Source organism: Mixophyes fleayi, chromosome 5 (assembly GCF_038048845.1).
Source record: "Mixophyes fleayi isolate aMixFle1 chromosome 5, aMixFle1.hap1, whole genome shotgun sequence".
NCBI lineage: Eukaryota > Metazoa > Chordata > Amphibia > Anura > Limnodynastidae > Mixophyes > Mixophyes fleayi.
In genome coordinates this window covers 252,460,086-252,485,564 of record NC_134406.1, presented here as the reverse complement: position 1 = coordinate 252,485,564, position 25,479 = coordinate 252,460,086, and the positions used below count along the sequence as shown (strand labels likewise).

The window sequence follows — 25,479 nt, the reverse complement described above, 5'->3', positions numbered from 1 at the left end:
AAGCAAGTATTAGGGTTTTATAACCCACCGTTTGGAACTTTCAGTCTACATCCAATTGAACTCCGACGTCTCGGTTTGCATGTGTTCGGACTCCTACATTGAGAAATATACCAGTTTTATCAATCATTTTTATGCGGACTATACATGGTGATGTAATAGGTATTTTAGCTATGCACATGATTTTAAGAATTATCTTAGAATGCTATTTTTACATGTCGATATAATTGTATATGAATAGATAGCTCCTTTATTATACTGTTTGCAACTGGTATTATTTTGTGTCAGTCTACCAACCTTAGCAGACCCTGCTAGTGCTGACAAGCTCGGTGTAATCGGGTAATAGCAATCCATCTCTGTTGGGAATAAATCACTAGCAGTGTTCCTCATATACAATTTAAGGTATATAGGAGATTTATACACAAATTGAGTAGACATCTGATTAATCTATATTAGAGTATTCTTTTTATTACACCTTTGGTAGCGCTGGATCAATCGTATATGTAGACAGGAGCGAATACCCCATCATCTGATGAAACTGCCAAGAGAAGCGCATTATAAAATCTAAGTTCATGCATATTTTTACCCAATAGCTGCTTCGGAGTCATCTCGCGGTGGATACAATAATTTCACGGGGAGAAGAAACAGTGAAACGGCCCTTCATGGCGAGAAGCGGATTTCATCTATTGCTTGAGAGGTAATACGATGGGACTGTTACTGTTTCTTTGCTTGCACCTCACTAATATTAAAATATAGAACATTCTGGTTGTTCCCTAAGAGACTTGCATCTAATTGGGACGACGTTCCCTATGTATTTGGCGTTATTGATCCATCTGTTCTTGCATGCTCGCATATTGCTTTACCCAGCCGCTACTGTACACAACTCACAGTATATTTATACTTGTATTTTTCTTTCTTAATAAATGTGATGCATTTTTATTAATCTTTTCTGAGCTCTGATAAAAACTTAATTTGTGCAGTTTAGATACTTTTTTTGGTAGCTACCTTATAGTTTCACTTAATTCATATTCATGTATACTTAGCGCCAGGTGATTATTCTCTCTTATATTCTGTGTTAACATTGAAAGGTTCCGATTGGCTACTGGTTTATGTAACTGAAGCCCACTACATTTCCTGTATGTTTGTGTGGTGAGGAGTTTGTATGTTCTCCCCGTGTTTGCGTGGGTTTCCTGCGGGTGCTCCGGTTTCCTCCCACACTCCAAAAACATACTGGTAGGTTAATTGGCTGCTATAAAAATTGACCCTGGTCTCTGTGTCTGTGTGTATGTGTTAGGGCATTTAGACTGTAAGCTCCAATGGGGCAGGGACTGATGTGAGTGAGTTCTCTGTACAGTGCTGCGGAATTAGTGGCCCTATATAAATAAATGGTAATAATAAAAATAATAACACCCAGGGGTATATGTATCATACTCCGATTTGTACAAGTCGCCGGAAATCGGCGAGTTGACAGCTAAAATTTAAAGCGGCGCTGCCTTGTAAAGGGAAACTTCCCTTTACAAGGCAGCGCCGCTTTGAAGAATGATGACAATGTAGGTGCTGAAGCTAGTCAAATGCACCTAAAAAATGAGGTATTTTCAATAATGAATTCTGAGTTTGTTACTGCCCTAAATATTATAATTCATTATAGGAAAAATAAAACCACTAAGGCATTCAACGGGAAGAGAGTTCATGTCATGACACAATAAATACCATTTGAACAGGTTATGTTTATTTTTTCCTGTGTGTGCGAACAGTGCTCTAAAGGTCTTTATCAAATATACAGAAAGCACATACGTTAAATATTACATACACTTTACATCACAACTCCACATTTAAACACACTTATGAACTAAATACAGTGAATGGAATGGCATAAAACAATTACACCATGGTTTCTTGTAAACAAGATCTACATCCGAGCAGTGGTAACGAGAATTAATGTTGATCACCATACGAACGAGGAATGGAACCTTCGAGAACCCTTTGTGTTAAGTGGCCTCTCAGGCTTAAATAGATTTCTTTATAAATAGACTCTTATTTGCTCAGTGGACATTTAAATACCTCATTGATTAAAAGCGACATCTATTGAACTTTCTTTAAAAGAAAACAAAGTAAGTGTCAAAAGGGGCGACTAAGGAAGAGGGTCAGGGGCCCCTATGGGTAGGGGGACTCCCTTGGGGGTATTAGGAGCAAGCACAGGGTAAGTAGTTAGGGGTATCACTGTACTTCAAACTCATTCCTGCTCCAATAACACAAATACAGGTTTGTTTTACTTAAATTCCAGCAAACTGCAGTCAATCTTGTAGTACACATAGGGGTAATATTCCTGCTGGCTGAGATTTAATCCAGGTATGTCCATGGGAGCCTACAGAAAACAGATCATAATTATTATTATTACCAATGCACATAAGTAACCCAAAAAATCTTAACAGTCATAAAACACTAAAACGGACCATCGTTCCCAAGGTCGCAGAAGTGGGTGGAGCAATGTACAATAAACAATGGGCCCGATTCACTAAGGAAAGTGAAGTAAAAAAAAATAATTAGTAAGTAGTCTCCTGGACAAAACCATGTTACAATGCAAGGGGTGCAAATTAGTTTTCTATTTTGCACATAAGTTAAATACTGACTATTTTTCCTGTAGCACACAAATATCAACTTACAATTTCAGTGTACAAATAAGCTATCAAGTATTTGTGTGCTACATGAAAAGCAGACAGTATTTAACTTATGTGCAAAATAGAAAACTAATTTGCACCCCTTGCATTGTAACATGGTTTTGTCCAAGAGACTACTTACTAATTTTTTTTACTTAACTTCCCTTAATGAATCAAGTCCAATGACTTGACGCTCCCTTATAATGTAACATGTTTAGAGAAGTGCTCAGTGATGAAATATACTCTCTGAACAACAATGGTCCATGTGGGGTCATTTATGAACGTACCACAGACCCTGGTTTCATTCTAGATGTTAGCTGTGTGATCGTGGACAAGTTACACTATCTGTCTATACCTTAGGAACCAAAAAGAAACAGCATGCCAAGGAGACAACCATGTGTGATCAATTCTGCCAAAATCTTAAAATATTCTCTTCATTAGATTGTTAGCTGAGAAACCATCTCTTTCATCTTCTGGTCTAACGTGTGTTCCAGTATGGTTATCAGTGCATGGTCTCCCTATTACACCAAATCCCAAGTCTCTGTATATGGGATAAACATATTAATGATGCTTTATTACTTATGAAAAAAGTAACAAAAATGTTAATAGCCCTAAAAAAGGTAACGAACATTCTCTTAATACAATGACAAACAGGACGACCTGCTAAAACAAGTGTGAAAGTCAAAGGAAGCACAGGTGCAAGTGATGCTATAAATTAAAGATAATATTATTAATTATTAATAATAATGATAATAATAATAATGCTTCTGTGCTGTATCTGACATCAGCAGAGATGTCATCAGTATATCCTCTTACCTACCAGTGGCGGATCCAGGGGGAGGGATCGCCCCCCCTAGCAGACACTTGCTGTTTAAAACACAATCAGAGCAGCCGGGCAGCACACTGTCCCTGCCTGTCACTGCTGGACGGACCTGCACATACTGTGCAGCCGTCGGCAGCCTAAGATGTTAGAAAGAGGCGGGGCCTAAATCGCCCCCCCCTCCCCCTTCCCATCTCACCCCGGGTACAGCATTTTTCTAGATCCGCCCCTGTTACCTACACGCATGGACAATTATCATACACAGCTCGTCTTATATGGTTTGGTGATGTATTGGTTATTATTGTTGATTTGAATAGTGCCACAGTGCTGTAGATAGGTGGTTCTCTGAAGCCCTGGCACTTACAAACTTGCACCGAACGATTATAAGGAGAGAGTAACAAATTCAACCTAAAAAATGTTTTTCTTCATTGAGCCTAGTGCAGGCAATTTCATAGGCCTGACGTTGTTTTATGTATAGGCTATCAGCAAACATCATAATTTAAAATATGTATAGTCTAATAACATTGATATATATGTTCAGCTAAATATATACATTACACAAATAGAAAGGGAAAATAAAAAGAAACAGGGTTAACGTGCTAGAGGAATGCAACAAAACATTGGCAAGCTTGAAGAAAAAAAAAAAACAGCATAAAAAGTAAATGATTTAATAAAGCAATAAAACAATTATACTTGTATTTCACATATAACACACCATTGTGACAACAGTCATGACCTCCTTAAAGACCTGACTTCAATCAGTAGTGATGATTCATAATGACGTCGTCTGTCTTCCTCAGCCAGACCTACTAACAAAGTCTAGAAAAACACCCTGACGTCTGTGCAAACCAGTACATAAATCAAAGCGCGGTCATATTACTGATGCACCGAACACCAGGGGGTAAATGTATCAAGCTGCGAGTTTCCGGCGGGTTTGAAAAGTGGAGATGTTGCCTATAGCAACCAATCAGATTCTAGTTATCATTTATTTAGTACATTCCACAAAATGACAGCTAGAATCTGATTGGCTGCTATAGGCAACATCTCCACTTTACAAAATCGCCGGAAACTCGCAGCTTTTTGGCAGTTGCTCTAGATACATCTACCCCCAGGACTTAACCAAGATCTTGGTAAACTGTAATATATCAGGACTTAAGTTATGAATGAGCATCAACTTAACTAGAGATTGTCCATAACCTATACGGGGTTTACTCACATCAATAATGGATGCCGCACTGCTGTCCAGGTGCTTGTACAATTCATACAGGACTTCCCGTAGTTTCTTCATGGTCTTCTTATTGGGCTGAAGCAGCATGGCCTGGAAGTTGACTGGTAATCCATACCTAGGAACAAGTAAGTGTTACTTGCCCAGTGCTGCTCACGGTGTTTTGTAGAACAATGCCATTCAGATAGTGGATTTTTTAAAGTAATGTCACCGATCAGAAGTGATATCTGTTGTAAGTTTCCAATATAGTCCGCACTCACATATCCATCACATCCTGCTGGGGGCGTCCACATGGATCCATGTCTCAGACTACTCCAACATACATATCTTTTAGGGAAAAGGGGCATTCACCAATCTTTAAAGTTCCACAATTCCTTTATTCAAAACATATCATTCTGTCTGTCGACATATCAGTCTTCTTGAGGACCTCGGTCACGACCACCAATAATGTCTATTCACTATACTGATGGACGTGACCAATTTCCACAGAAAGGGGAGAAATAAATTAGCCGTGAAGTCTCTCGCACTCATTCCGGAGACACTGCGGCAGAGATTGAGACAGAAATCTCCGCTTATTTCAACCTCGCACCTCTATAAAATGAGCGGGGATTTCCACTGTAGTATAGGAAACAACGCGCTGAGGAACATCGCGGCTAAATGAATCCCCCCTCCCCCCCAGACCAAAACGCCGACTGACAGAATGATATGTACAGAATACAGGAGTTGTAGAATGTTAAGGACTGACCAGTGCCTTCTTTCCAAGAAGAGATAGATTTATAGATATCACAGGTTTTGTAGGCAAAAATTTATGTTGACTGTTACCCACATGTTGGTCACAGCCCCATCTACATGATCAGATGGACTTTATAGCAGTGAACAATGTACTGTGGAGAGTGATCAAGTAGAAAATCTACTCTATGCTGTATGTATTGTTTTATCTTCATTATACTTAGTTTTATCTTGTGACAGATCCCTGCTTAGTTAAGCTTGGGACATTCAGGTTATTTGCAAGACTAATTACAATAAACTGTAATCCATCTGAGTGTGATGTACTGTACATATTGTATATACATTGGAAAACAAAAGAAAAACACATTTCATTCATTTACAGAAGCGCACCTTGCTTTCACCGACTTCTTATTTGTTTGTTTGGAAGTCAGACCACTTCCTTCATAGGTGCTACATGCTTCAAAGAATGGAGACTCAGGGAAGTACTTTATTGTGACAACATGAATTTACATTTGTCTCACATGCTAGGGACTCACCTACAGGAGATGACTTGATGTTGGCAGATGAGCTTATCCCAATATGGCTATATTGTGCAGCAAATTCTCCTATTTATGTACATGCTGACATATAGGGAGGAATTCAATTGACCGGGAGATATTTTTTGTCCCCCGCAGCGTTACAAAAAAAAAAAAAATACCATGCGGATTTTTAACTGCTATAGCGACCGTTTATCGTTAACGCAGCGTTAAAACTCGTGCAATTCAATTGAAAAAGAGGGAACGCTTCCCCCACGCGTTAGTCACTGGTGTTTGCGAGTTTTTAGGGGAGTGAAGGGCGGGTTTAACGCAGTTATGTATAACACAAGGACTGACATACATTTTCATACATTAGATTGCATTACACAACCATTCTATTTGATAATATCTACATTACAGTACTTTCTTTAGCATATCTTTTTATTTCACTATTGTTTACTATAGAATCATCTATACCATGTAAAAACACATTACTACATTCATATTTGTACAAAAAACATATATAAATATAATTAGTGATTTTTAGATTTTTTATGTTTTTTTTTTTCCATTATTTACAACAAAATCAACTTTTTACATGTATGCATTACTGATAAACACAAGTTGATCTTTTTTTTACATCACATGATTTCAAATAGTTTTCTTAGGTTTTTTTATTTTAAGCACACCCCAAAGAGGTGCGAGATAGAACAGCATATTGGCCTGTTTAACGCGCCGTGTTAAAAAACAATTGAACGCGGCTGCCTCTCGCACTCCCTATACTTTCCATAGACCTTCTACTGGAGCGCCAGAGGACCGTTTCACGAGAAAAAAAACGTAGCTTCAAAAATGGAATTGAATCGTGAGTAATGTTAACCCGCTCGAAAATGATAAAAAAAAAACAGCATTAAAATTAATTGACACAGTGTTAAAAAATATCTTGCGGTCAATTGAATTCCCCCCATAATGATTTATATATTGTTTCCATTAGAGTGCCGGCCCATATTTTCTTTTGTTTGCACATACACAGTGGTCGTAATTGTCCTGCTTGCACTTTTTCAAATGATTTTATTCACTTGTACAGATTTCATTAAAACAATTTAAGAATGTAAAGAGGCGCACTTTGGTTCCACTGATTTCTATCACATAGACATATACAGCAGTATTGATAACATCCGCAAACTTGACGTTTTTTCTTACCTTAACACAGACTCCACAAACACCCGCAGAGCTTTCACGTGGATCCACGCAATAAAAGCTTCACTGAAATTAACTTTTAGCCATCGTACAAGAGGACCCTACAGGGAACACATGTAATCACAGTATAATCAGCCAGGACGATTATTGTAGAGAACAGAATTTGTTTACAATGGACTTTGGCCCATATTACAACTGAAATGTAGGTCAGACAATTTTACCACTAGACATAGACACTGAAAATGTTCTGTGAATTTCCTCTTGGGCAGGTCGTTATCTATTAAGGGTACTTGAAGTGAGGGTCGATAAATTAAGTATGTGATTATTTCAAGTCAATATTGTGGTAAAACACATTATATAGAAACCTTTCCAGTTTACACAATTAGTTCAAATATATTTGCGAGTAAACCAGTTTAAAATAATGTTATTCTATTATTATTATTAAGGCACTTAAATAATTTCCCTTTTTTCTGGGCTAATTTTTTTGCTCCTGTAGAAAAGATTTTGGGTTGTGATAAAGAAAATCGATAGCCCAGTAAAACATATCCAAATTTTTGTTTCTGCTCCTGGCTAAATAAACGAATTTGGATGCAATGCATGTGGGTCTACACCTCTGAAACAAATTTTCACACCACACTTGTGGCAATAGAGGTGGGAATTGGCATTATAATTTCCTGTTCTACTCGATGAAATCCAATCAGATTTTGATTAGGTATAATCAGCTGTTTTGGAGCACGGCACACTGGTCAGCTAATTTGGTTAAAAAGGCACCAAATTTAGCAAACGAATTACACCAAGTGGCCAGACAAAGGGAGATATAAGCACATATATTCTGTACTAAAACTGGTAACAGTTTAACTATAATCTGTTTAAAGAAAAATCGTTTCACTAATTTACGTTAGGATAAAATTTAACTATTATTATTATTATTAATATAATTATTATTAAAGCAGAGGACAAAGCTAATTTTATATGGATCAACAATTCTCTTTAGAATTAACAGACTAAACAAAGATTTATGTGCCAGAAAATAATAGGAATAAGAGGACTGCAGTTATGCACAAATAAATACAGCATCGCTGAAGAACAACTTATAACGCCATATAATCACAAGATAAGGATTCTGGGTATTATTAGGAATTATGGGAGTATAAGCATGTTATGATTGTCCTATACATGTTATGCGCTGTGTTTTATTATAATGTTCTTACAAACTGTTTTTTCTTATCAGTGGATAGCCTGTTCATTTCTTCTTTATCGGCTTTCATCTCCTCCTCGTTGTACTGGAAGTCACGGACAACAAACCTGCAATGAAGAGAAACGATTATGTGTCAACATGTCACGTCGTGTGAGCCTTCTACCTCAATAATCATCCAAACACCTTACTTATTTTCTCTGGCTTTGTGTCGGAAGTCATCTACCGCTTTTCTGAACAGAGTCACGTTACACAGATAACTGTCTTGGTCTTCCGATAACACACTGTGCACAATAAAGTAAATTAAATTGTTAAAAATAAGAACATCTGTCATTTTCCTGCAGAGCTGTCACGTAACAGGTCGGAGACATTAGTTATCCCTGATTAGTAATCAAACATTGTACGCTGCTAACTTGCAGGGAAGAACACATTTGATTATATAAGTACACAATCCCACTCAGTCAGATAATGCATCACTGTTACTCCTAAATGATGTTTAAGAGCAGGTACGTGGTGGCTTGAAGCTGGGTTGTACATAGCAGCTCTTCTCTATGTAAGAGGACTGAGAGCCAGTGGGATTAATAGGTCAGTACAGTCATGGCCAAAAGTTTTGAGAATGACACAAGTATTGGTTTTCACTAGGTTTGCTGCTTCAGTGTTTTTAGATCCTTTTGTCAGATGTTGCTATGGTATACTGAAGTAAAATTACAAGCATTTCATAAGTGTCAAAGGCTTTTATTGACAATTACATTACGTTTATGCAAAGAGTCAATATTTGAAAAGTTAACCCTTCTTTTTGAAGACCTCTGCAATTCGCCCTGGCATGCTGTCAATCATCTTCTGGGCACATACTGACTGATGGTCGCCCATTCTTGCCTAATCAATGCTCAGCATTTGTCAGAATTTGTGGGGTTTTTGTTTGTCCATCCGCCTCTTGAGGATTGACCACAAGATCTCAATGGGATTAAGGTCTGGGGAGTTTCCCGGCCATGGATCCAAAATTTTGATGTTTTGATCCCCGAGCCCCTTAGTTATCACTTTTGCCTTATGGCAAGGTGCTCCATCATGCTGGAAAAGGCATTGTTCATCACCAAACTGTTCTTGGGTGGTTGGGAGAAGTTGCTCTTGGTGGATGTTTTGGCATCATTCTTTATTCGTGGCTGCGTTCTTAGGCAAAATTGTGAGTGAGCCCACTCCCACCAGTGCAGAGCTTACTCAGGAATGACAGCAGGCAGGTGTGAGTACATCTGCACGCACAGCGAGATGAAGACTTTCGGAGGATGGCCTGGTTTCAAGAAGGCCAGCAACGAAGCCACTTCTCTCCAGGAAAAACATCAGGGACAGACTGATATTCTGCAAAAGGTACAGGGATTGGACTGCTGAGTACTGGGGTAAAGTACTTTTCTCTGATTAATTCCCTTTCAGATTGTTTGGGGAATCTGGAAAAACACTTCTCTGGAGAAGGAAAGGTCAGCGCTACCATCAGTCCTGTGTTATGCCAACAGTAAAGCATCCAGAGACCATTCATGTGTGTGGTTGCTCAGGGAGTGGGCTCACTCACAATTTTGCACACAGCCATGAAAAAAGAATGGTACCAAAACATCCACCAAGAGCAACTTTTCCCAACCACCCAAGAACAGTTTGGTGATGAACAATGCCTTTTCCAGCATGATGGAGCACCTTGCCATAAGGCAAAAGTGATAACTAAGTGGCTCGGGGATCAAAACATCGAAATTTTGGGTCCATGGTCAGGAAACTCCCCAGACCTTCATCCCATTGAGAACTTGTGGTCAATCCTCAAGACGGGTGGACAAACAAAAACCCACAAATTCTGACAAACTCCAATCATTGATTAGGCAACAATGGGCATCCATCAGCCAGTACGTGGCCCAGAAGTTGATTGACAGCATGCCAGGACGAATTGCAGAGGTCTTCAAAAAGAAGGGTCAACACTGCAAATATTGACTCTTTGCATAAACTTAATGTAATTGACAATAAAAGCCTTTGACACTTATGAAATGCTTGTAATGTTACTTCAGTATACCATAGCAACATCTGACAAAAAGATCTAAAAACACTGAAGCAGTAAACTTTGTGAAAACTAATACTTGTGTCATTCTCAAAACTTTTGGCCATGACTGTACAACTACTAAGTCTGCAGCGGAAGCCCAGCCCAATCAGCAGAGTAGGGAACATGTGGAATATATTAGGCAGGGGGAACTTAAATACGAATATTTTCAATTTAGGTTTTCTGGTCCTTTAAAATACTAGAATATGAAACATACACAGGTTAAACAGGTAAAAAATGAGAAATCTGTGTGTGTGTGGTTTGTCCCCTTTGGAGAGGACTTGGTGTCTGCTGTGAACTGTGTACAAAGAGGAAGGATAGGACCGCCATGGCCACTCCTGTGCCTCACTAGATGCCAAATTACACATAGTATTTGCATATATATGTGCAAATACAATGTGTAGGCAAGTTCAAGAGGAAATTAAGATAAGCAGACAGTCCACAGCAGACACATTTATAAAAACAATGTTTAAAAAAAGTCCATCCACACGTGTCCTGCGCAAGGTCTGACTTGTGGCATAACATGCGTCAATTTATTTTCATTGTAAGTGGTATTTAACGTTGTAAAATGTCAAGCCTGATACCTATTTGGCTAAGCCCATGCACTCTCTGTTTTCTAGGTAGGGCACTCATATGCAAATTATTTAATTTAGAAATGAGTGCCCTTCTTTAGTAACTTCTTTCTAAAGGAGCAAGATCAGCCCTAGGTAAAGCACTGCCCCATTCTATAACGCAACAGCACAGAACAGCTCTCTCTTACTATCAGAAATTCATCATTTGTGCTATTACAGTCTTTACAACTAAACATATAACCAGACACATATCAATAATAGTGATAATATAAGAACACTTCTTTCTATTCTTTGCCTCCCTCGTGTGTAAGTTTTCTAGAGGTCCTTTGCATTGCAAGAAATGTATCCTGCAGATTCTTTCCCTATCCTCTGCAGAAACTGTGAATGCCTATAACAACCATTAGTCTGATCACCGGCTGACAGCTAGAGCAGGTGGGCAAGACATCTACTGTCACTTGTGCATAGGTGGACGGGACAATCAGTACATTCTACAGCTGGTAACCGCAGTTTAGTTATCAGTGCCTTGGAACACTGTGGACAGGGTACAATCCCCAGCACGTCGCCCTCTTAGCTGGATCTCTAGCATGACAACAATGTGAGGTTTCTTTTTTTATTTATAATCTAAACGTTCAACTGTTTTCCTGCGTTCACACTGGCAAGAAAGGGACAGTATCTGTATTGTGCTGGAGCTGGAGGTTGTCACCATATACATGCTGGATACATACATATGTGCATATCAGCTTGAGACACTTCAACTGTGAGGTACCGATAATTGTGTGCTCCTGATTTTAACAATATACTTTCCGTACTGTGATAAACTTTTCTATATCACATACACAATAAAAACGACAGACGAACCAAATCATCTTTTCTGTTGTTGAGGTTAGATCTCCCCACCCCTGGGGCTGCTACCGTTACTAATATCCCTCATCAGTGACAGAGCTACCAGACTAAGTAAAAATTAAATTGTGCAGATTCAGTAAGTGCAGGACCTGGGATACAAAATATAAACCCAATAAGTAAAAACATCAGATATACTATGGTCATTACGAAGATGTCCGATATATAATATATTATATATTTAATTTTAGGGACTAGGGAAAAAAATTACAGGGGATTTTATTAATTGAAGACCCTTCACAAATAAAATAATTCCCTGTGTTCTTTGCACTTTGGGTGAATCTTAATGCAATAAAATCAGCTCTTGCTATATTCAAGGAATGCACATCAGACATACACATAAGTGTAAAACACTGTCAGTCGGAAGCATCGTGTAACTGGTAATTGTAATAGCAGGTCAGTACGTACATGCTGGAACGTGGGACCACCATCTCCGCCAGAGTTTCATATTGTTTAACCCAGTCAGTATAATTAAGCCTGGAAAACAACATTGGCACACATGTGATAAACGTCTCTGCAGCCAGCCTAAGCAGTGTTGTATATTGCTCAAGGCTGCAAAAATGTACTAAACCTTGGCAACCAATCAGACCCGTTGTTTCATCATCAGACTTCCACTAGACGGATATAAGCCAATTGCTGATTGGCTGCCATGAGTTACTACACACCTTAGTATGTCTGGTTCGTATACTAAAGGCAATTAAATGGAAAATCGATGTAACTGACTTGGTTGTATCCGCACATATTACATTTTTTGCAGCATAAAACGCTGTCTTTAAATTAGATTCAAAGAAAAGACTATAACGTTTTCAGAATTAACAGGTGCATTACACAAACAGCTGGGCGCAGAATGGCTACATCAGTAACATGACCCGTAATTTGGTCTGGTCTCATACATGAGCTATATTAAATTGGCATTTAAAAGGAAAGTATCACCTACCGATATTACTAAGGAAAAAGGCATCTCAAAACAAGCCTGAATTTCGCAACAGCACTACCTGAAGAATTCTGGTAGAATTCAGCATCTAGGGGGATTCCTTACCTCCGATTAATTAAATGTTCTGCTAGATGGAGGACAACATTCTAAATTTTAAGATCTCTTTAAATTGGATTATTACTGCGATCCTTGGATGCGTTTGGAGCACACAATATAGGGGCAACTGCTCGATATCTGTTATGATATCGCAGTGTCTGTGGACACAATAAGACGTGGTAAAACTATAGAAAAAAATTACAAGTCTAAATATATAAATCTAAAATCAGTGGGATAAATGTAGGGATCCCACACCAAATTTACTAGGTTGCCGAACCTTGTTTAAACCACTGACGTCAACTCAGCTAAACAGCCTTTTATTGAACATGCAATAAATACACTACTTACTTTGGTACAACGACCAATAGAGTGATCAGGTATTCAGAATCCAGCACAAAGTCATCTTTCTTCACTATTTCAGCTAAGCTTCTAGTTATTAAACTTCCTCTGTTGGGAAACAGTGCAAGGAAAATATTATGTCAGCTAAAATATATTATACACATTACACACATATAATGTGCTATTTTGCTTTCCAAGTTCTTGCTGCATTACATTAGTTGGTTAATGTGTTTTTTTTTCTCTTGTTTTTTACATATCTCAGAATCACTTTAGATTAAGTAACAACCGGCGAGAATATAAAGTTGATAAAGAACATACCAATGACACTGCATGTCAAACACGATTGCACTGGGCATACGTTGCTAACGACAGACTGCACTTGCGATCAGTGGGTTGTTAATGAGGAACACTCCATTGATTCCCTGCTCTTACTTGCAGAACATGAGTAAGTGGAACATTCCGTGTCCAATAGACAGCTCTGCCGCTGCTGACTGCAAGCGCACGTGTGTGTGTATAAGGTCATTACAACCAATAGGTTCCATCACAATACTCATTTTACTAGTGTTAACAAACACTAGTAGGATCATAATTTTCTAACACCAGTTGGTAAGGGGATATCTGCATTTCCGTTACCCCACTGGACACAGTACATGTACAAAGACACAATGAAGAGACATACATTTATTGGAGCCGCATAATCAAATTTAATGGAGTACATCATTATATGTGTTGTTGATGGTTAAAAGGTAGGAAATGTGTATTCAAAATGCCAAACCCGAGCATGAAACAGAACAACATTACAAACAGATGAGTTATAGAATAAACGATCGGCTACCACTGATTTTACATATGGTTGTAATGAATAACCAATACAGGCCGTAAAGGGGAAGTTAAGGATCTATGTGAGTTAAGGAAGTTGTGTCCACGTGACTCTCTTCCTCAACTATCCAATTTTCCAAAAGCATAAAACAGTAAAAATGATCATGTAAGTCACATGGTAATGGAAAAGGAGGAACTAAATATATACCAACCATACAATATACAACATGTTTAAAACTATACGTCAGATTAAAGTGAACTTTGGACCTCACCGATATGTTCTGAGGAGGGTTTACGGACAAAATGTTAAAGTGCACTACTGGATACAAACCAATGAGACGTTAGCTTCCATCGTACACGTTACACAATGAAAACAAATGTCTGATTGGTGGCTACGTGGTTTTGCACTTCGTGGGTAAATACCACCCATGTAAATATACTATTGATGGGGTGCATCATATTATATAAGTCCATGAAGGTTCTTACAAAAACAACCAACCAGCCACCCTGGAACAGAGCGAGAACTATACAGATGTATATTAGTGTAATTAGTAGTCTAACGACGTGGAAAGTGGAACCTTACGCATTTTTTCTTTCGAGATTTTGGAGATTTCCTTTCAGATTGTTGTAGGCAGACGCTCTTGCTTTCAGATCATTGTCAATCTGTGTAACACCCTGAGAATATAGAGCAAGAAATAAGTGGACAGGGTTTGACCAAAATAAATAGTTTCAAATTTAGGTGAATGTTGACCATCTGGCTCTGTGCATTAATGTCAGGGGTGCAGAATGAAACTCAAACATTTTGGGTTCTGTAATGATATATCCTTGCTGTTTTTACCTGTACTTTGTTTAGCTACTATAAGCAAAAGAAAAGGCGCTCTTCTCTAGGCCATAAATTCATGGGAGTAAGTTTAACTAACTGCGGGTTTGAAAAAGTGGAGATGTTGCCTATAGCAACCAATCAGATTCTCGCTGTCATTTTGTAGAATGTACTAAATAAATGATAACTAGAATCTGGTTGGTTGCTATAGGCAACATCTCCACTTTTTCATAATTCCTTTTTAGAATGTTGGATAGATCTAGCCCATAGTGTCCTGCAGTGTAGCTTTTTAGTTTTATTTCACTTACGAATGTCAAAACAAGTTGTTCTGTAACACAGCACAGTATTTATATATACGGTTTATATACAGCAAGTTATTTCTGTACACATCATGAGATTGTTCTATACAATAGCCTAAATTGTTTGACAGGAAAAGTGCAGCACTTGACTAACTGTCAACTGATTGTTCTCATGAAATTAACCGACTGGGACATAAATAAAGCGAACAGAAATAGACACAGACAGTAAAACTCATTGCTTTTCCATGACAGCCTTTTTCCTCACCGTGGGCTAGAGCCCCCGCCAGCCTAGAACATGACTGTACGTAAACTGGTCTCTTACTTTAGCAATGATTTCAGAAATGTTCTTCAAGGACTGTTTAATTGGGTACTTCGCCATGTCCCACTGGAACCGTGTGATGTACGTGACCAGGTCCACTAAAACACAGGAAGAATAGAGCATGGTGAGAGACCGCCTTAAACAGACATGAGCTGCTGAATTATACACACATGAAACATATAATAATGGTGTTAGTATTCCTATTCGATGTTCAGTATTGCTGGGATAAGGTGGTATCAGACTGTAGGCAAAAGAAATCCCTTATCCAGATAACCTCAAGTCCCCAAGCTCTCTAGATGTCCCATGCCTGTAGAATAATCCATAACAAATAGCAGCAGCACGATCATTTTTGGCAAATAATAAGAAATCAGTAAACTAAGCAGTTATTTATTTATATTGTCTTCTGGGATTTGCTTATAAACAAGGCCAGTCATGTGATAGGACACAGAGCAGCTGGGGTCCGAACGTGGGACAAGGTGTGGTGATCGGTCAAGCACAATACCTCCACTGGCCAGAAGGTTCTCCTGCACCTTATCCCGGCTGTCCTCCAGCACGTCAGCCATGTACTGCGCCACCTTCTTCACCGTTCTAGGAGACAAGATTACAATCTAAATGTATCCAGGAGTATAACAGACGTGTACTTGTTCTATTTTATAGTGATTTATGTTTTGTGTCTGTGTATCCCATAGAAAAATAGTACTTATTTTGCGTTAACAAACAAAAGAGGATTTAAACAAAACATCTCTCAAGCATAAGACATGAGAATAACTGTCTCCATGTGGCTTTATTTCATTTGTTTTATACAACAACTTTATATTCACACATTTTCAGTGTGTAACCAATTACATTTTATATTGCTCATGTTACACTCTTACCATATCAGTGGTAATAGTGAAAAACAATGGTAGCATAAAGTGATCTTATTATCAAACACAGAGTTTATTAATTACAAGAAAATACGTATTCTAAATGTGCCTCTGCCTTGGGGCTGTATCTGCTCATGTACTCCGACCAGTATAAAAGGAGATTCTATCGGTCTCCCCAGATCCTGTACACTTATATATAACTTGTTCCATACAGGATGGTTATAAAAATCAACTGTTTCCATGTGCTAACTTGGGAGGAGCTACTGACATTCACAGCATTTCCTAACAAAACAATTATCTTTCTTGGGAAGATAAACTACTGATGCTCTTTACCTAATATGCATATTTTGCCTCCATTAAGCTTTTTGGCAGGTACACTTAGGAAGGAGGGATACTCGCATAGATATTAGTGATACAATGTATACAGAAATCTTGTGAGGATGGATGGAATGGATGGATGGAATGGAAGGATGGAATGGATGCAATGGAATGGATGGAATGGATGGAATGAAATGGATGGAATGAAATGGATGGAATGGAATGGATGGAATGGAATGGATGGAATGGAATGGATGGAATGGAATGGATGGAATGGATGGAATGAAATGGATGGAATGAAATGGATGGAATGAAATGGATGGAATGGAATGGATGGAATGGAATGGATGGAATGGAATGGATGGAATGGAATGGATGCAATGGAATGGATGGAATGGAATGGAATGGAATGATGGATCCTTTAGATTTAATTCCCCATAGAGCTCTAAAGTGGTAAAAGTCCTCAGTAAGGTCAATATGAATGTCAGAGCATTTAAACTACCCTGGTTTCACACAAGCACATGAATTAGCCAGACAGAAAAGCCTGTAAAATTAGAGGGACGCTAAACAAGTATTTAAGTAAGCGGGTGATCAGACATCCATCATGCACTGGGGTCTGATAATGCCGCCACAAGCTGCACACAAGCCGATAAAGGTTGTTTTTTTCAGCAAATTTACCACTATGTCCGATAACGATACAATTTATTTCCGTTACTGCTGCACGTGAAAAATAAAATCTACCTGGCACAGTGGTCAGCATCGCTGTCTTACTGTGCAGGGGTCATAAGTTTAATTCTAACCAGGGCTCTATCTGTGTAGAGTTTGGGATTCCTCCAGGTGCTCCGGTTTCCTGCCACAGTCTAAAAACATACTGACAGTTTAATTGGCTTCTGATAAAATACTGTGTGTAGGGGTGGGGCAGGGAATTTAGATTGTAAGCTCCATGGGGCAGGGACTAATGTGAATGATTACATATCCTCTGTAGAGTGCTTCATGATATGATTGGCGCCAGTGGTCGAAGTGGTTGTATGGAGAATGTAAGTGAATGGAAGGAATTTGGTAGTTTTACAATCAAAGCTGGAGAAGACATTCCGGCAGGGGCTGGATGGACTGGGTCCCATAGTGGGCTACTTTAGGCCGAGTCACTGGGCCACCTGCATTCTTTCCATTAAAAAACAGGCTGGCCGCAAGAGCCTCCTTAGCTCAAGGTTGGAAGTCACCCCAGATACCCTTGATATCGAAGGTAGTGGCCACGGTGCAATTCAGCTTTGAAATGGAGACAATGGGGATGCCCTACTCTACTGCCCCCTCGTCCCCAATAATTAAATGGTTCAGCTGGCATGTGTATGTTACTGAAGGAGAGGGAGCGTCTACAGAGCGACTATATTCTAATTTCCTACCCGCATCACATCCACTTAGTGAAGTTCCCCAAAGTTCCCATTAGTAGTAGTTCCTTTGTGCCCGCTTGATTATGGTAAATCTCACAAACTCGGAAGGAACCAACTGGGTTTGTGCACAATGTGGTTTAGAAGCAGAATTGTATAATGTGTTCCTTCCCACTATGTATCCACTTTTGCCCCTCTCCCCCCTTCCCTTATTTTTTGTGTGCCCTTCCCTTACCCCCATTCCCTTTCTTATTTTCTGTACCCCATAATTTTTGAAAAATTAACAATAAAATACTATTGAAGTTAAAAAAAAAATAATTGTCTGGCGAGTCAAGTCTTGAACTCCCCCTTCAACGTGCTAAAAGTTGCAAGCCCTCCCCTGAGTGGCGGTACGGCATACCACTGTATTCCAGTCCACCTCCACCACCGGCTGGAGCTATATAAATAAATGATAATATGATCAGAAGTGGGAATGTCCAGTGTTCCGCTCGCTGCGGTGGTCACTACATCCTATATCTGGCAATGCTAGAAATAAAGAGGAAGTAGTATGGCACTTGCAGCTCCCCAATCAGCAGCACATTCTTGCTGGAAGTAGTTTGTGTTCAGCAGCTGGGGCTGAGAATCCAGTCATCTGTGTGTACATCATCTACCATTCACATTCTAAATTGCAATCAAGCCGACATGAGTGGTAAATCTATTAAAATAAAGTACAGGTTCTTGGACGTCGAACAGTAGGTTTAATGCACAGAAGCAGGAATTCTTTCACCACAGTAATTACTAGGTCCTTGTGTTCTATTACTAGATGGATGGTCAGAAATACACAGCTGCAATTATTTCTAATGAGACATATAAAGTTTCAAAGGGCCTCTTTATACTTCATTTAAACGACCATGACCACTTATTTTTAAAAACACTGTAACCTCAAAACAGTTATTTGTCTAATTCTTTCTAGAACAGGGGAACGCACATTATAGTTTTATGATATCACTGACTACTGGAGAGTTCAGCTTACACTAATTTTGCTCCTTTTATTTATGCCCGGACCGTTCCCCCGTCACTAGTCCAAGATCCCGCCTCTTGTAGTTTGAAAGAATTAACATATAAATAAGATCAACAAGAGCATTTTTTAAGTGAAAATCTATATTTTGTGTATTTAAATATTATTTCAGTATGCATTAAGCAGAAACTTAGTGATTGGCTTATATAGTGTGTGGGACACACTGCAACGTCCCACGGCTAGACACACACACACACACACACACACACTGCAACGTCCCACGGCTAGACACACACACACACACTGCATCGTCCCACGGCTAGACACACACACACACTGCATCGTCCCACGGCTAGACACACACACTGCAACGTCCCACGGCTAGACACACACACTGCAACGTCCCACGGCTAGACACACACACTGCAACGTCCCACGGCTAGACACACACACACTGCAACGTCCCACGGCTAGACACACACACACTGCAACGTCCCACGGCTAGACACACACACACTGCAACGTCCCACGGCTAGACACACACACACTGCAACGTCCCACGGCTAGACACGCACACACTGCAACGTCCCACGGCTAGACACGCACACACTGCAACGTCCCACGGCTAGACACGCACACACTGCAACGTCCCACGGCTAGACACACGCACACACTGCAACGTCCCACGGCTAGACACACGCACACACTGCAACGTCCCACGGCTAGACACACGCACACACTGCAACGTCCCACGGCTAGACACACGCACACACTGCAACGTCCCACGGCTAGACACACGCACACACTGCAACGTCCCACGGCTAGACACACACACACACACTGCAACGTCCCACGGCTAGACACACACACACACACACACCGCAACGTCCCACGGCTAGACACACACACACACCGCAACGTCCCACGGCTAGACACACACACACACCGCAACGTCCCACGGCTAGACACACACACACACACACCGCAACGTCCCACGGCTAGACACACACACACACACACACCGCAACGTCCCACGGCTAGACACACACACACACACACACACCGCAACGTCCCACGGCTAGACACACACACACACACCGCAACGTCCCACGGCTGGACACACACACACCGCAACGTCCCACGGCTGGACACACACACACCGCAACGTCCCACGGCTGGACACACACACACACCGCAACGTCCCACGGCTAGACACACACACACACCGCAACGTCCCACGGCTAGACACACACACACACTGCAACGTCCCACGGCTAGACACACACCGCAACGTCCCACGGCTAGACACACACCGCAACGTCCCACGGCTAGACACACACACACACCGCAACGTCCCACGGCTAGACACACACACACACACACCGCAACGTCCCACGGCTAGACACACACACACACACCGCAACGTCCCACGGCTAGACACACACACACACACCGCAACGTCCCACGGCTAGACACACACACACACCGCAACGTCCCACGGCTAGACACACACACACCGCAACGTCCCACGGCTAGACACACACACACCGCAACGTCCCACGGCTAGACACACACACTGCAACGTCCCACGGCTAGACACACACACTGCAACGTCCCACGGCTAGACACACACACTGCAACGTCCCACGGCTAGACACACACACACTGCAACGTCCCACGGCTAGACACACACACACACTGCAACGTCCCACGGCTAGACACACACTGCAACATCCCACGGCTAGACACACACTGCAACATCCCACGGCTAGACACACACTGCAACATCCCATGGCTACACACACACTGCAACATCCCATGGCTACACACACACTGCAACATCACAGTTATCGGGCAGTTGGCCCCTATACTGCATTGTATGGACCCAAGATAAACCTCAATGGCAGATAATGATCCTATAAACTTGATATGGAGATCTGTACTCTGCATGGTCACCATCAGCCTGCGTCATTAAAAATCATTTTGATGCAATTTCCCAGTTAATATAGCATGTTTGCATCGCTAAAAAGATACTGAATAAGAACTTAGATAAATAAGTAACCCTGAGTATAGACTAATGTGAACTTTTAACGAAAAAATTAGAATTTTTCTCATTGGGAAATTGTAGCTGGAATTTCTGTAATTGCAACACTAAATCTAGCTGAATCATTGATATCTCTCACCAGCTCCTTGTGTACATTGAGCTACGTTGTCAAGTACACAATAAATTCCACAGTTATATGCAAAACTTGTACAGAGCTTAGAGACACATTCACGATGGATACAGCTGAATCCTAATCATAGAAGTCATACAATATATATTATTCTTTCATTTTAGAACACATTCATTTATGTGTTTTTTGTTTTTTTTTTTACTTTTTGCAGGTTATGCATAGTTATGAAAAACAATATCAGAATAAAGTCTGGATTGCCATTTAGTCGCATTTGATTTATGTGTGTGCCCTAATATCTTTATTAGTTCTTATAAATTAAAAGTGTATTTTACTGCAGTAGGCAATAAAACAGTCAAGGAAGGACAATATCCCCCATATTTCATGAACTAAAGCTGGGTACACACTACAGAATTTTCCACCAACTTTTTATGCCGATCAATTTTACATGCGATCGATGGTCCGATCGCTCGGTCCATGGACTGCATACACACTAGCCTTGTTTAGGACGATAAAGGGAAGAGCGGACGTCCCTTTAGCGACTTTTTACAGCCATGTTGTCGTGAGCAATGACTGTAATTTCGTACTCACTGTTGTGGCTCGGTCGGAAGTTTATACACACTACACAACGGAAACGAGATTGGACCGAAAATATTAAACGGTACGACCAACCAAATGAGGCGACAATCGTCCATTTGGGCAGACTTTCGACCATCGTGTCACTGCACACACTGACCCAACTTTTGAACGAGCGGTCGTATGTCGGCTGATTTAGCCGATTATTGGACGAAAACTGTGTAGTGTGTACCTAGCTTTAGAGAAACAGGAACTCTACATTTTAAGAATATTTTTTAGACAGCTTAAATCCCCAGGGGCCCTGCTGCTGTCCTCACATCCCAACACCACACCTCTCCACTGGTGCTTCATAAGCACTACCTGAAGGACTTCCAAAATTATCCCTTGCCCGACCGGTCGAGCCCATCTCCCCTTACCCCTTATTTATTGTGTGGTCTAAGTGGGCTCAAGTGGACAGACATTAAAATTATCAGGGTGCAGTTGCGATGGAACCTTAAAGACCTTCTCTCCCTCCGTAAGGGTGAGTAGATCACTTGAAGAGCCACATGGAAAGATTAACCTCCACCGAAATAAATTCTTAGCATCAGTGAGTCCATTTTATTTATGTCTATTCTCTGGAAGGACCTGGAGAAGGTCACTGCAATGATAAAACATTTTTTAGAACAAACTGCTACAAGAACAGATACCTTCTCTGGTCTTAGATAAGGTCATGCTTCGCAAGTGGATCAATTTAATTAGGCGTTATAGGGAGGCCACGAGGGCTGCAAAACACAGCGTAAGAAAAACCTAAACAAGTGTGGCTTCACCCAATGGGGTACATTACCATTCTTTGTTTTAATTCATACTTTTGGGGACACCAATTTCCATTCATTAAATGTATATATTTGTATAACTGGACTTCCAACAAATAGACATCCAATGATTCATACTGGATATTGTAACTCATCACATACCTTTGAATAACTGTAGTGCCTATAGAGATTTACTTTGAAAACATGGATAAAGCATTTAAAAAATGTAAGAACACATTCGTCTACAGACGGGCAGTTCAGCTGGTGTCCGAGACGCAATACGTCCATCCTGTGGTGGAAACTGTGCCCACTGACCTTGGACTTGGGATCACAAGTGTTCAGGAGACTGATGGAGCTATGTATTGGTGCATACTGCTCCCAAGCTCCAGCCCTTTTATTCATAGAACCTGTCTACCATAGGGATCAATAAGCGCTAGATCAGTGAACGGAATACATAGGGCACACATACTATACTTTGTAAAAGCCAGAACTGAGAAACATTATTGTACCTGAAGGTGTCACAAATACTGATATACTTATATTTTAATATAACAATTACCCTTCAACAAATCCATCCAATTTGGCCAGTTCATCTGACAACCCGACCAGCACATCGAGGGTGCCAACCTGGAGATAAACAAGAGCAGAAACAATATTTGTATCAATTCACATGCTGCTTATAAAATGGAATATATATATATATATATATATATATATATATATATATATATATATATATATATAAAAAAAAATTCCATACATTTTTGTTGAACCATATTGTGTTTAAGCAAATAAAATAACATCCTCCTTGAAGACAAAGAAGATGCTGGTTACTGCCGTTTACGGAGAGTTAAGGCCAGAGTCACAGTGATTGGAGACCAACGGCCCAGCCTCTGTGTAATAAGAGACCGGTGAAACGTATTTGTCAAACGCTTCAGTGATAGAGTTAAAGAGCCAAAAGGAGGGCACACTGTATAGGATGTAAATATCATATATATCTTTAGATGGTTTACATTAACTTCCTACCTAATAATATGTGTCAGCAACCAAGAGATTTACAACAAGACAACAGACTCACATTGACATTGGTTGTGAGACTGGAGAACTGTCACATGGTGATATCACATGGGTTGGGCGAGCAACTTAAAACCAAGCTGGATGCACAAGAGCAGCGCACTTGTCTCCAAACTGCAACCTTTCCAATGACGTGATTGGCTATAGATTGTTCTGTCCCTGCCACATTAAAACCGGGTGCACCCATCAAAATGCACCTTACATCTGCACGCCCACCTAGTGACAGCTGTCCTCCTGCTCACACCCCCCATCCCCGGTACTTGGCAGCCCCGTGCCTCGGGTTAGGTGGAGGGAGACATCATTACACATATTTTCCCTTGGTGGTAGTGCTGATTTAGCTATTGGTACGAAGCTGTCCCCCTATAACATCTGTGGTTGAACAAATGTAAGGTGCATAGTTACAGGACATTTCACTAGTCTCTATAAATGTGGAGCAATTATAGTTTTATTTATAAATGGTACCCGATGATTCCAGCACAACTTTTTAAGTTGTATTCTTAATACAATTGTTCATTAAAGTAGAAGAAAGACTGTGAAGACGAAAAAAAACCATTCTGAAATAGGACATTAATAATCAGTTGGGACTGGTCCTAGGGATAGGGAGTTGAATTACCCTCTGCCAACATGTGTGTGTAAAACTGTATAAAAAAGCCCCATGTAAAGGAATATACAATATTTAATTGTGTAACAACTCTTAAGAGCCACCTAAACATCCCTAATACTAACCACCCAGCTCTCTTCCTATACCTGCTGTGTTCTTATGGCTTACAAATCAGGGACAAGCTGGGCTGTGGGGCATATGCCCCATAATGGGCACTCTTGCGCTGGGTCACTGGGCTACCTGCATTTTTTTCCCCTTTAAAATATTCCTAATAGGTCAAGTCTCACCCCCACTGGCTAAAATGTGCTACGGATAAAAGCTAACACTCTAATCTATGCCTTGGCTGCCCTCTGTAGAGCCCAGTGCCCTGAGTCATCGCTCTGCCAGCTACCCAGCAGTCCAGATCACGAGGAAGCCGTCAGCAAAGAGGTGCTGCAGCAGTTACACACATCGCTTAGTAGCAAGCGGTTTCCAGGTACCCGTTTCCACACTCCCCTCATATACAACTGAGGGCAATATTTTACTAAGCAATTCGCACTTGTAGTGTGTGAGCGTCTGTTTGCTAAGAAGCAAAACTCAAAAAAATCTGTAAAATCTCCCATGAAGGGGTTAAAGTAAACCAGCTTTGAACTGAATCTCCTCCTAAGAGATTGACACATATTCACTTTGCTTTGAATTGGATCTCCCCCTAAGAGATCTCCCCCTATCGACTCAATATCTTGTGATGCAGCCTAATGGAAATGGACAAGTGTGACATCACAGTTAAGCGAATGTAATTTGTTACAAACTCTTCACACATAGAAAACATATTTACCTTTAGGTCAGGAATGTTAAACTTGGAGTTGGTTGACAAATTGTTACTCTTGGTGGTGGCTGCCATCAGCTTCTCCCATGTCTGTTGGCAGGTTTTCTCCCCAGGGGCAGAAATCAGCCAAAACTCAGTCATGATGATAATTAAGTGCTGGTCGCAGGCAGATTTTCACTACAACAAAAAGAAACAAGAAGCTTGTTACACTAAATCTGCAGAAGTTTGCAACTAATAACTCCATCCAACCCCTCGAACACATTCACTGCTCCCTCGTCCTCTCCAGCATGGTCCATCCAGGAATGATAGGCAGAATGTTGAAGCATTTGATGGAGCAGCATCCTGGACAATGTACCTCCTCCCCTCTACGGGTCTGATGGTGGAGATTTACCCA

General features: G+C 40.5%; 1 protein-coding gene across 1 annotated transcript in view; it reads right to left on the bottom strand.

Annotated features, from left to right (window-relative positions):
* Positions 1-1,674: 1,674 nt before the first annotated feature.
* ATP6V1C1 (ATPase H+ transporting V1 subunit C1) overlaps positions 1,675-25,479 on the bottom strand; it is a 39,985-nt gene continuing 16,180 nt past the window's right edge. Inside the window, exons 2-13 of the mRNA XM_075213914.1 lie at positions 25,095-25,262; positions 23,165-23,232; positions 16,004-16,089; positions 15,505-15,599; positions 14,647-14,738; positions 13,254-13,352; positions 12,284-12,352; positions 8,527-8,619; positions 8,352-8,445; positions 7,144-7,241; positions 4,691-4,817; positions 1,675-2,362 (exon numbers count right to left, since the gene is read on the bottom strand). Of these exons, the coding sequence (XP_075070015.1) occupies positions 2,267-2,362; positions 4,691-4,817; positions 7,144-7,241; positions 8,352-8,445; positions 8,527-8,619; positions 12,284-12,352; positions 13,254-13,352; positions 14,647-14,738; positions 15,505-15,599; positions 16,004-16,089; positions 23,165-23,232; positions 25,095-25,226 (1,149 nt within the window). The 5' untranslated portion in view covers positions 25,227-25,262 and the 3' untranslated portion in view covers positions 1,675-2,266. The remainder of the gene's footprint in view (positions 2,363-4,690; positions 4,818-7,143; positions 7,242-8,351; positions 8,446-8,526; positions 8,620-12,283; positions 12,353-13,253; positions 13,353-14,646; positions 14,739-15,504; positions 15,600-16,003; positions 16,090-23,164; positions 23,233-25,094; positions 25,263-25,479) is intronic.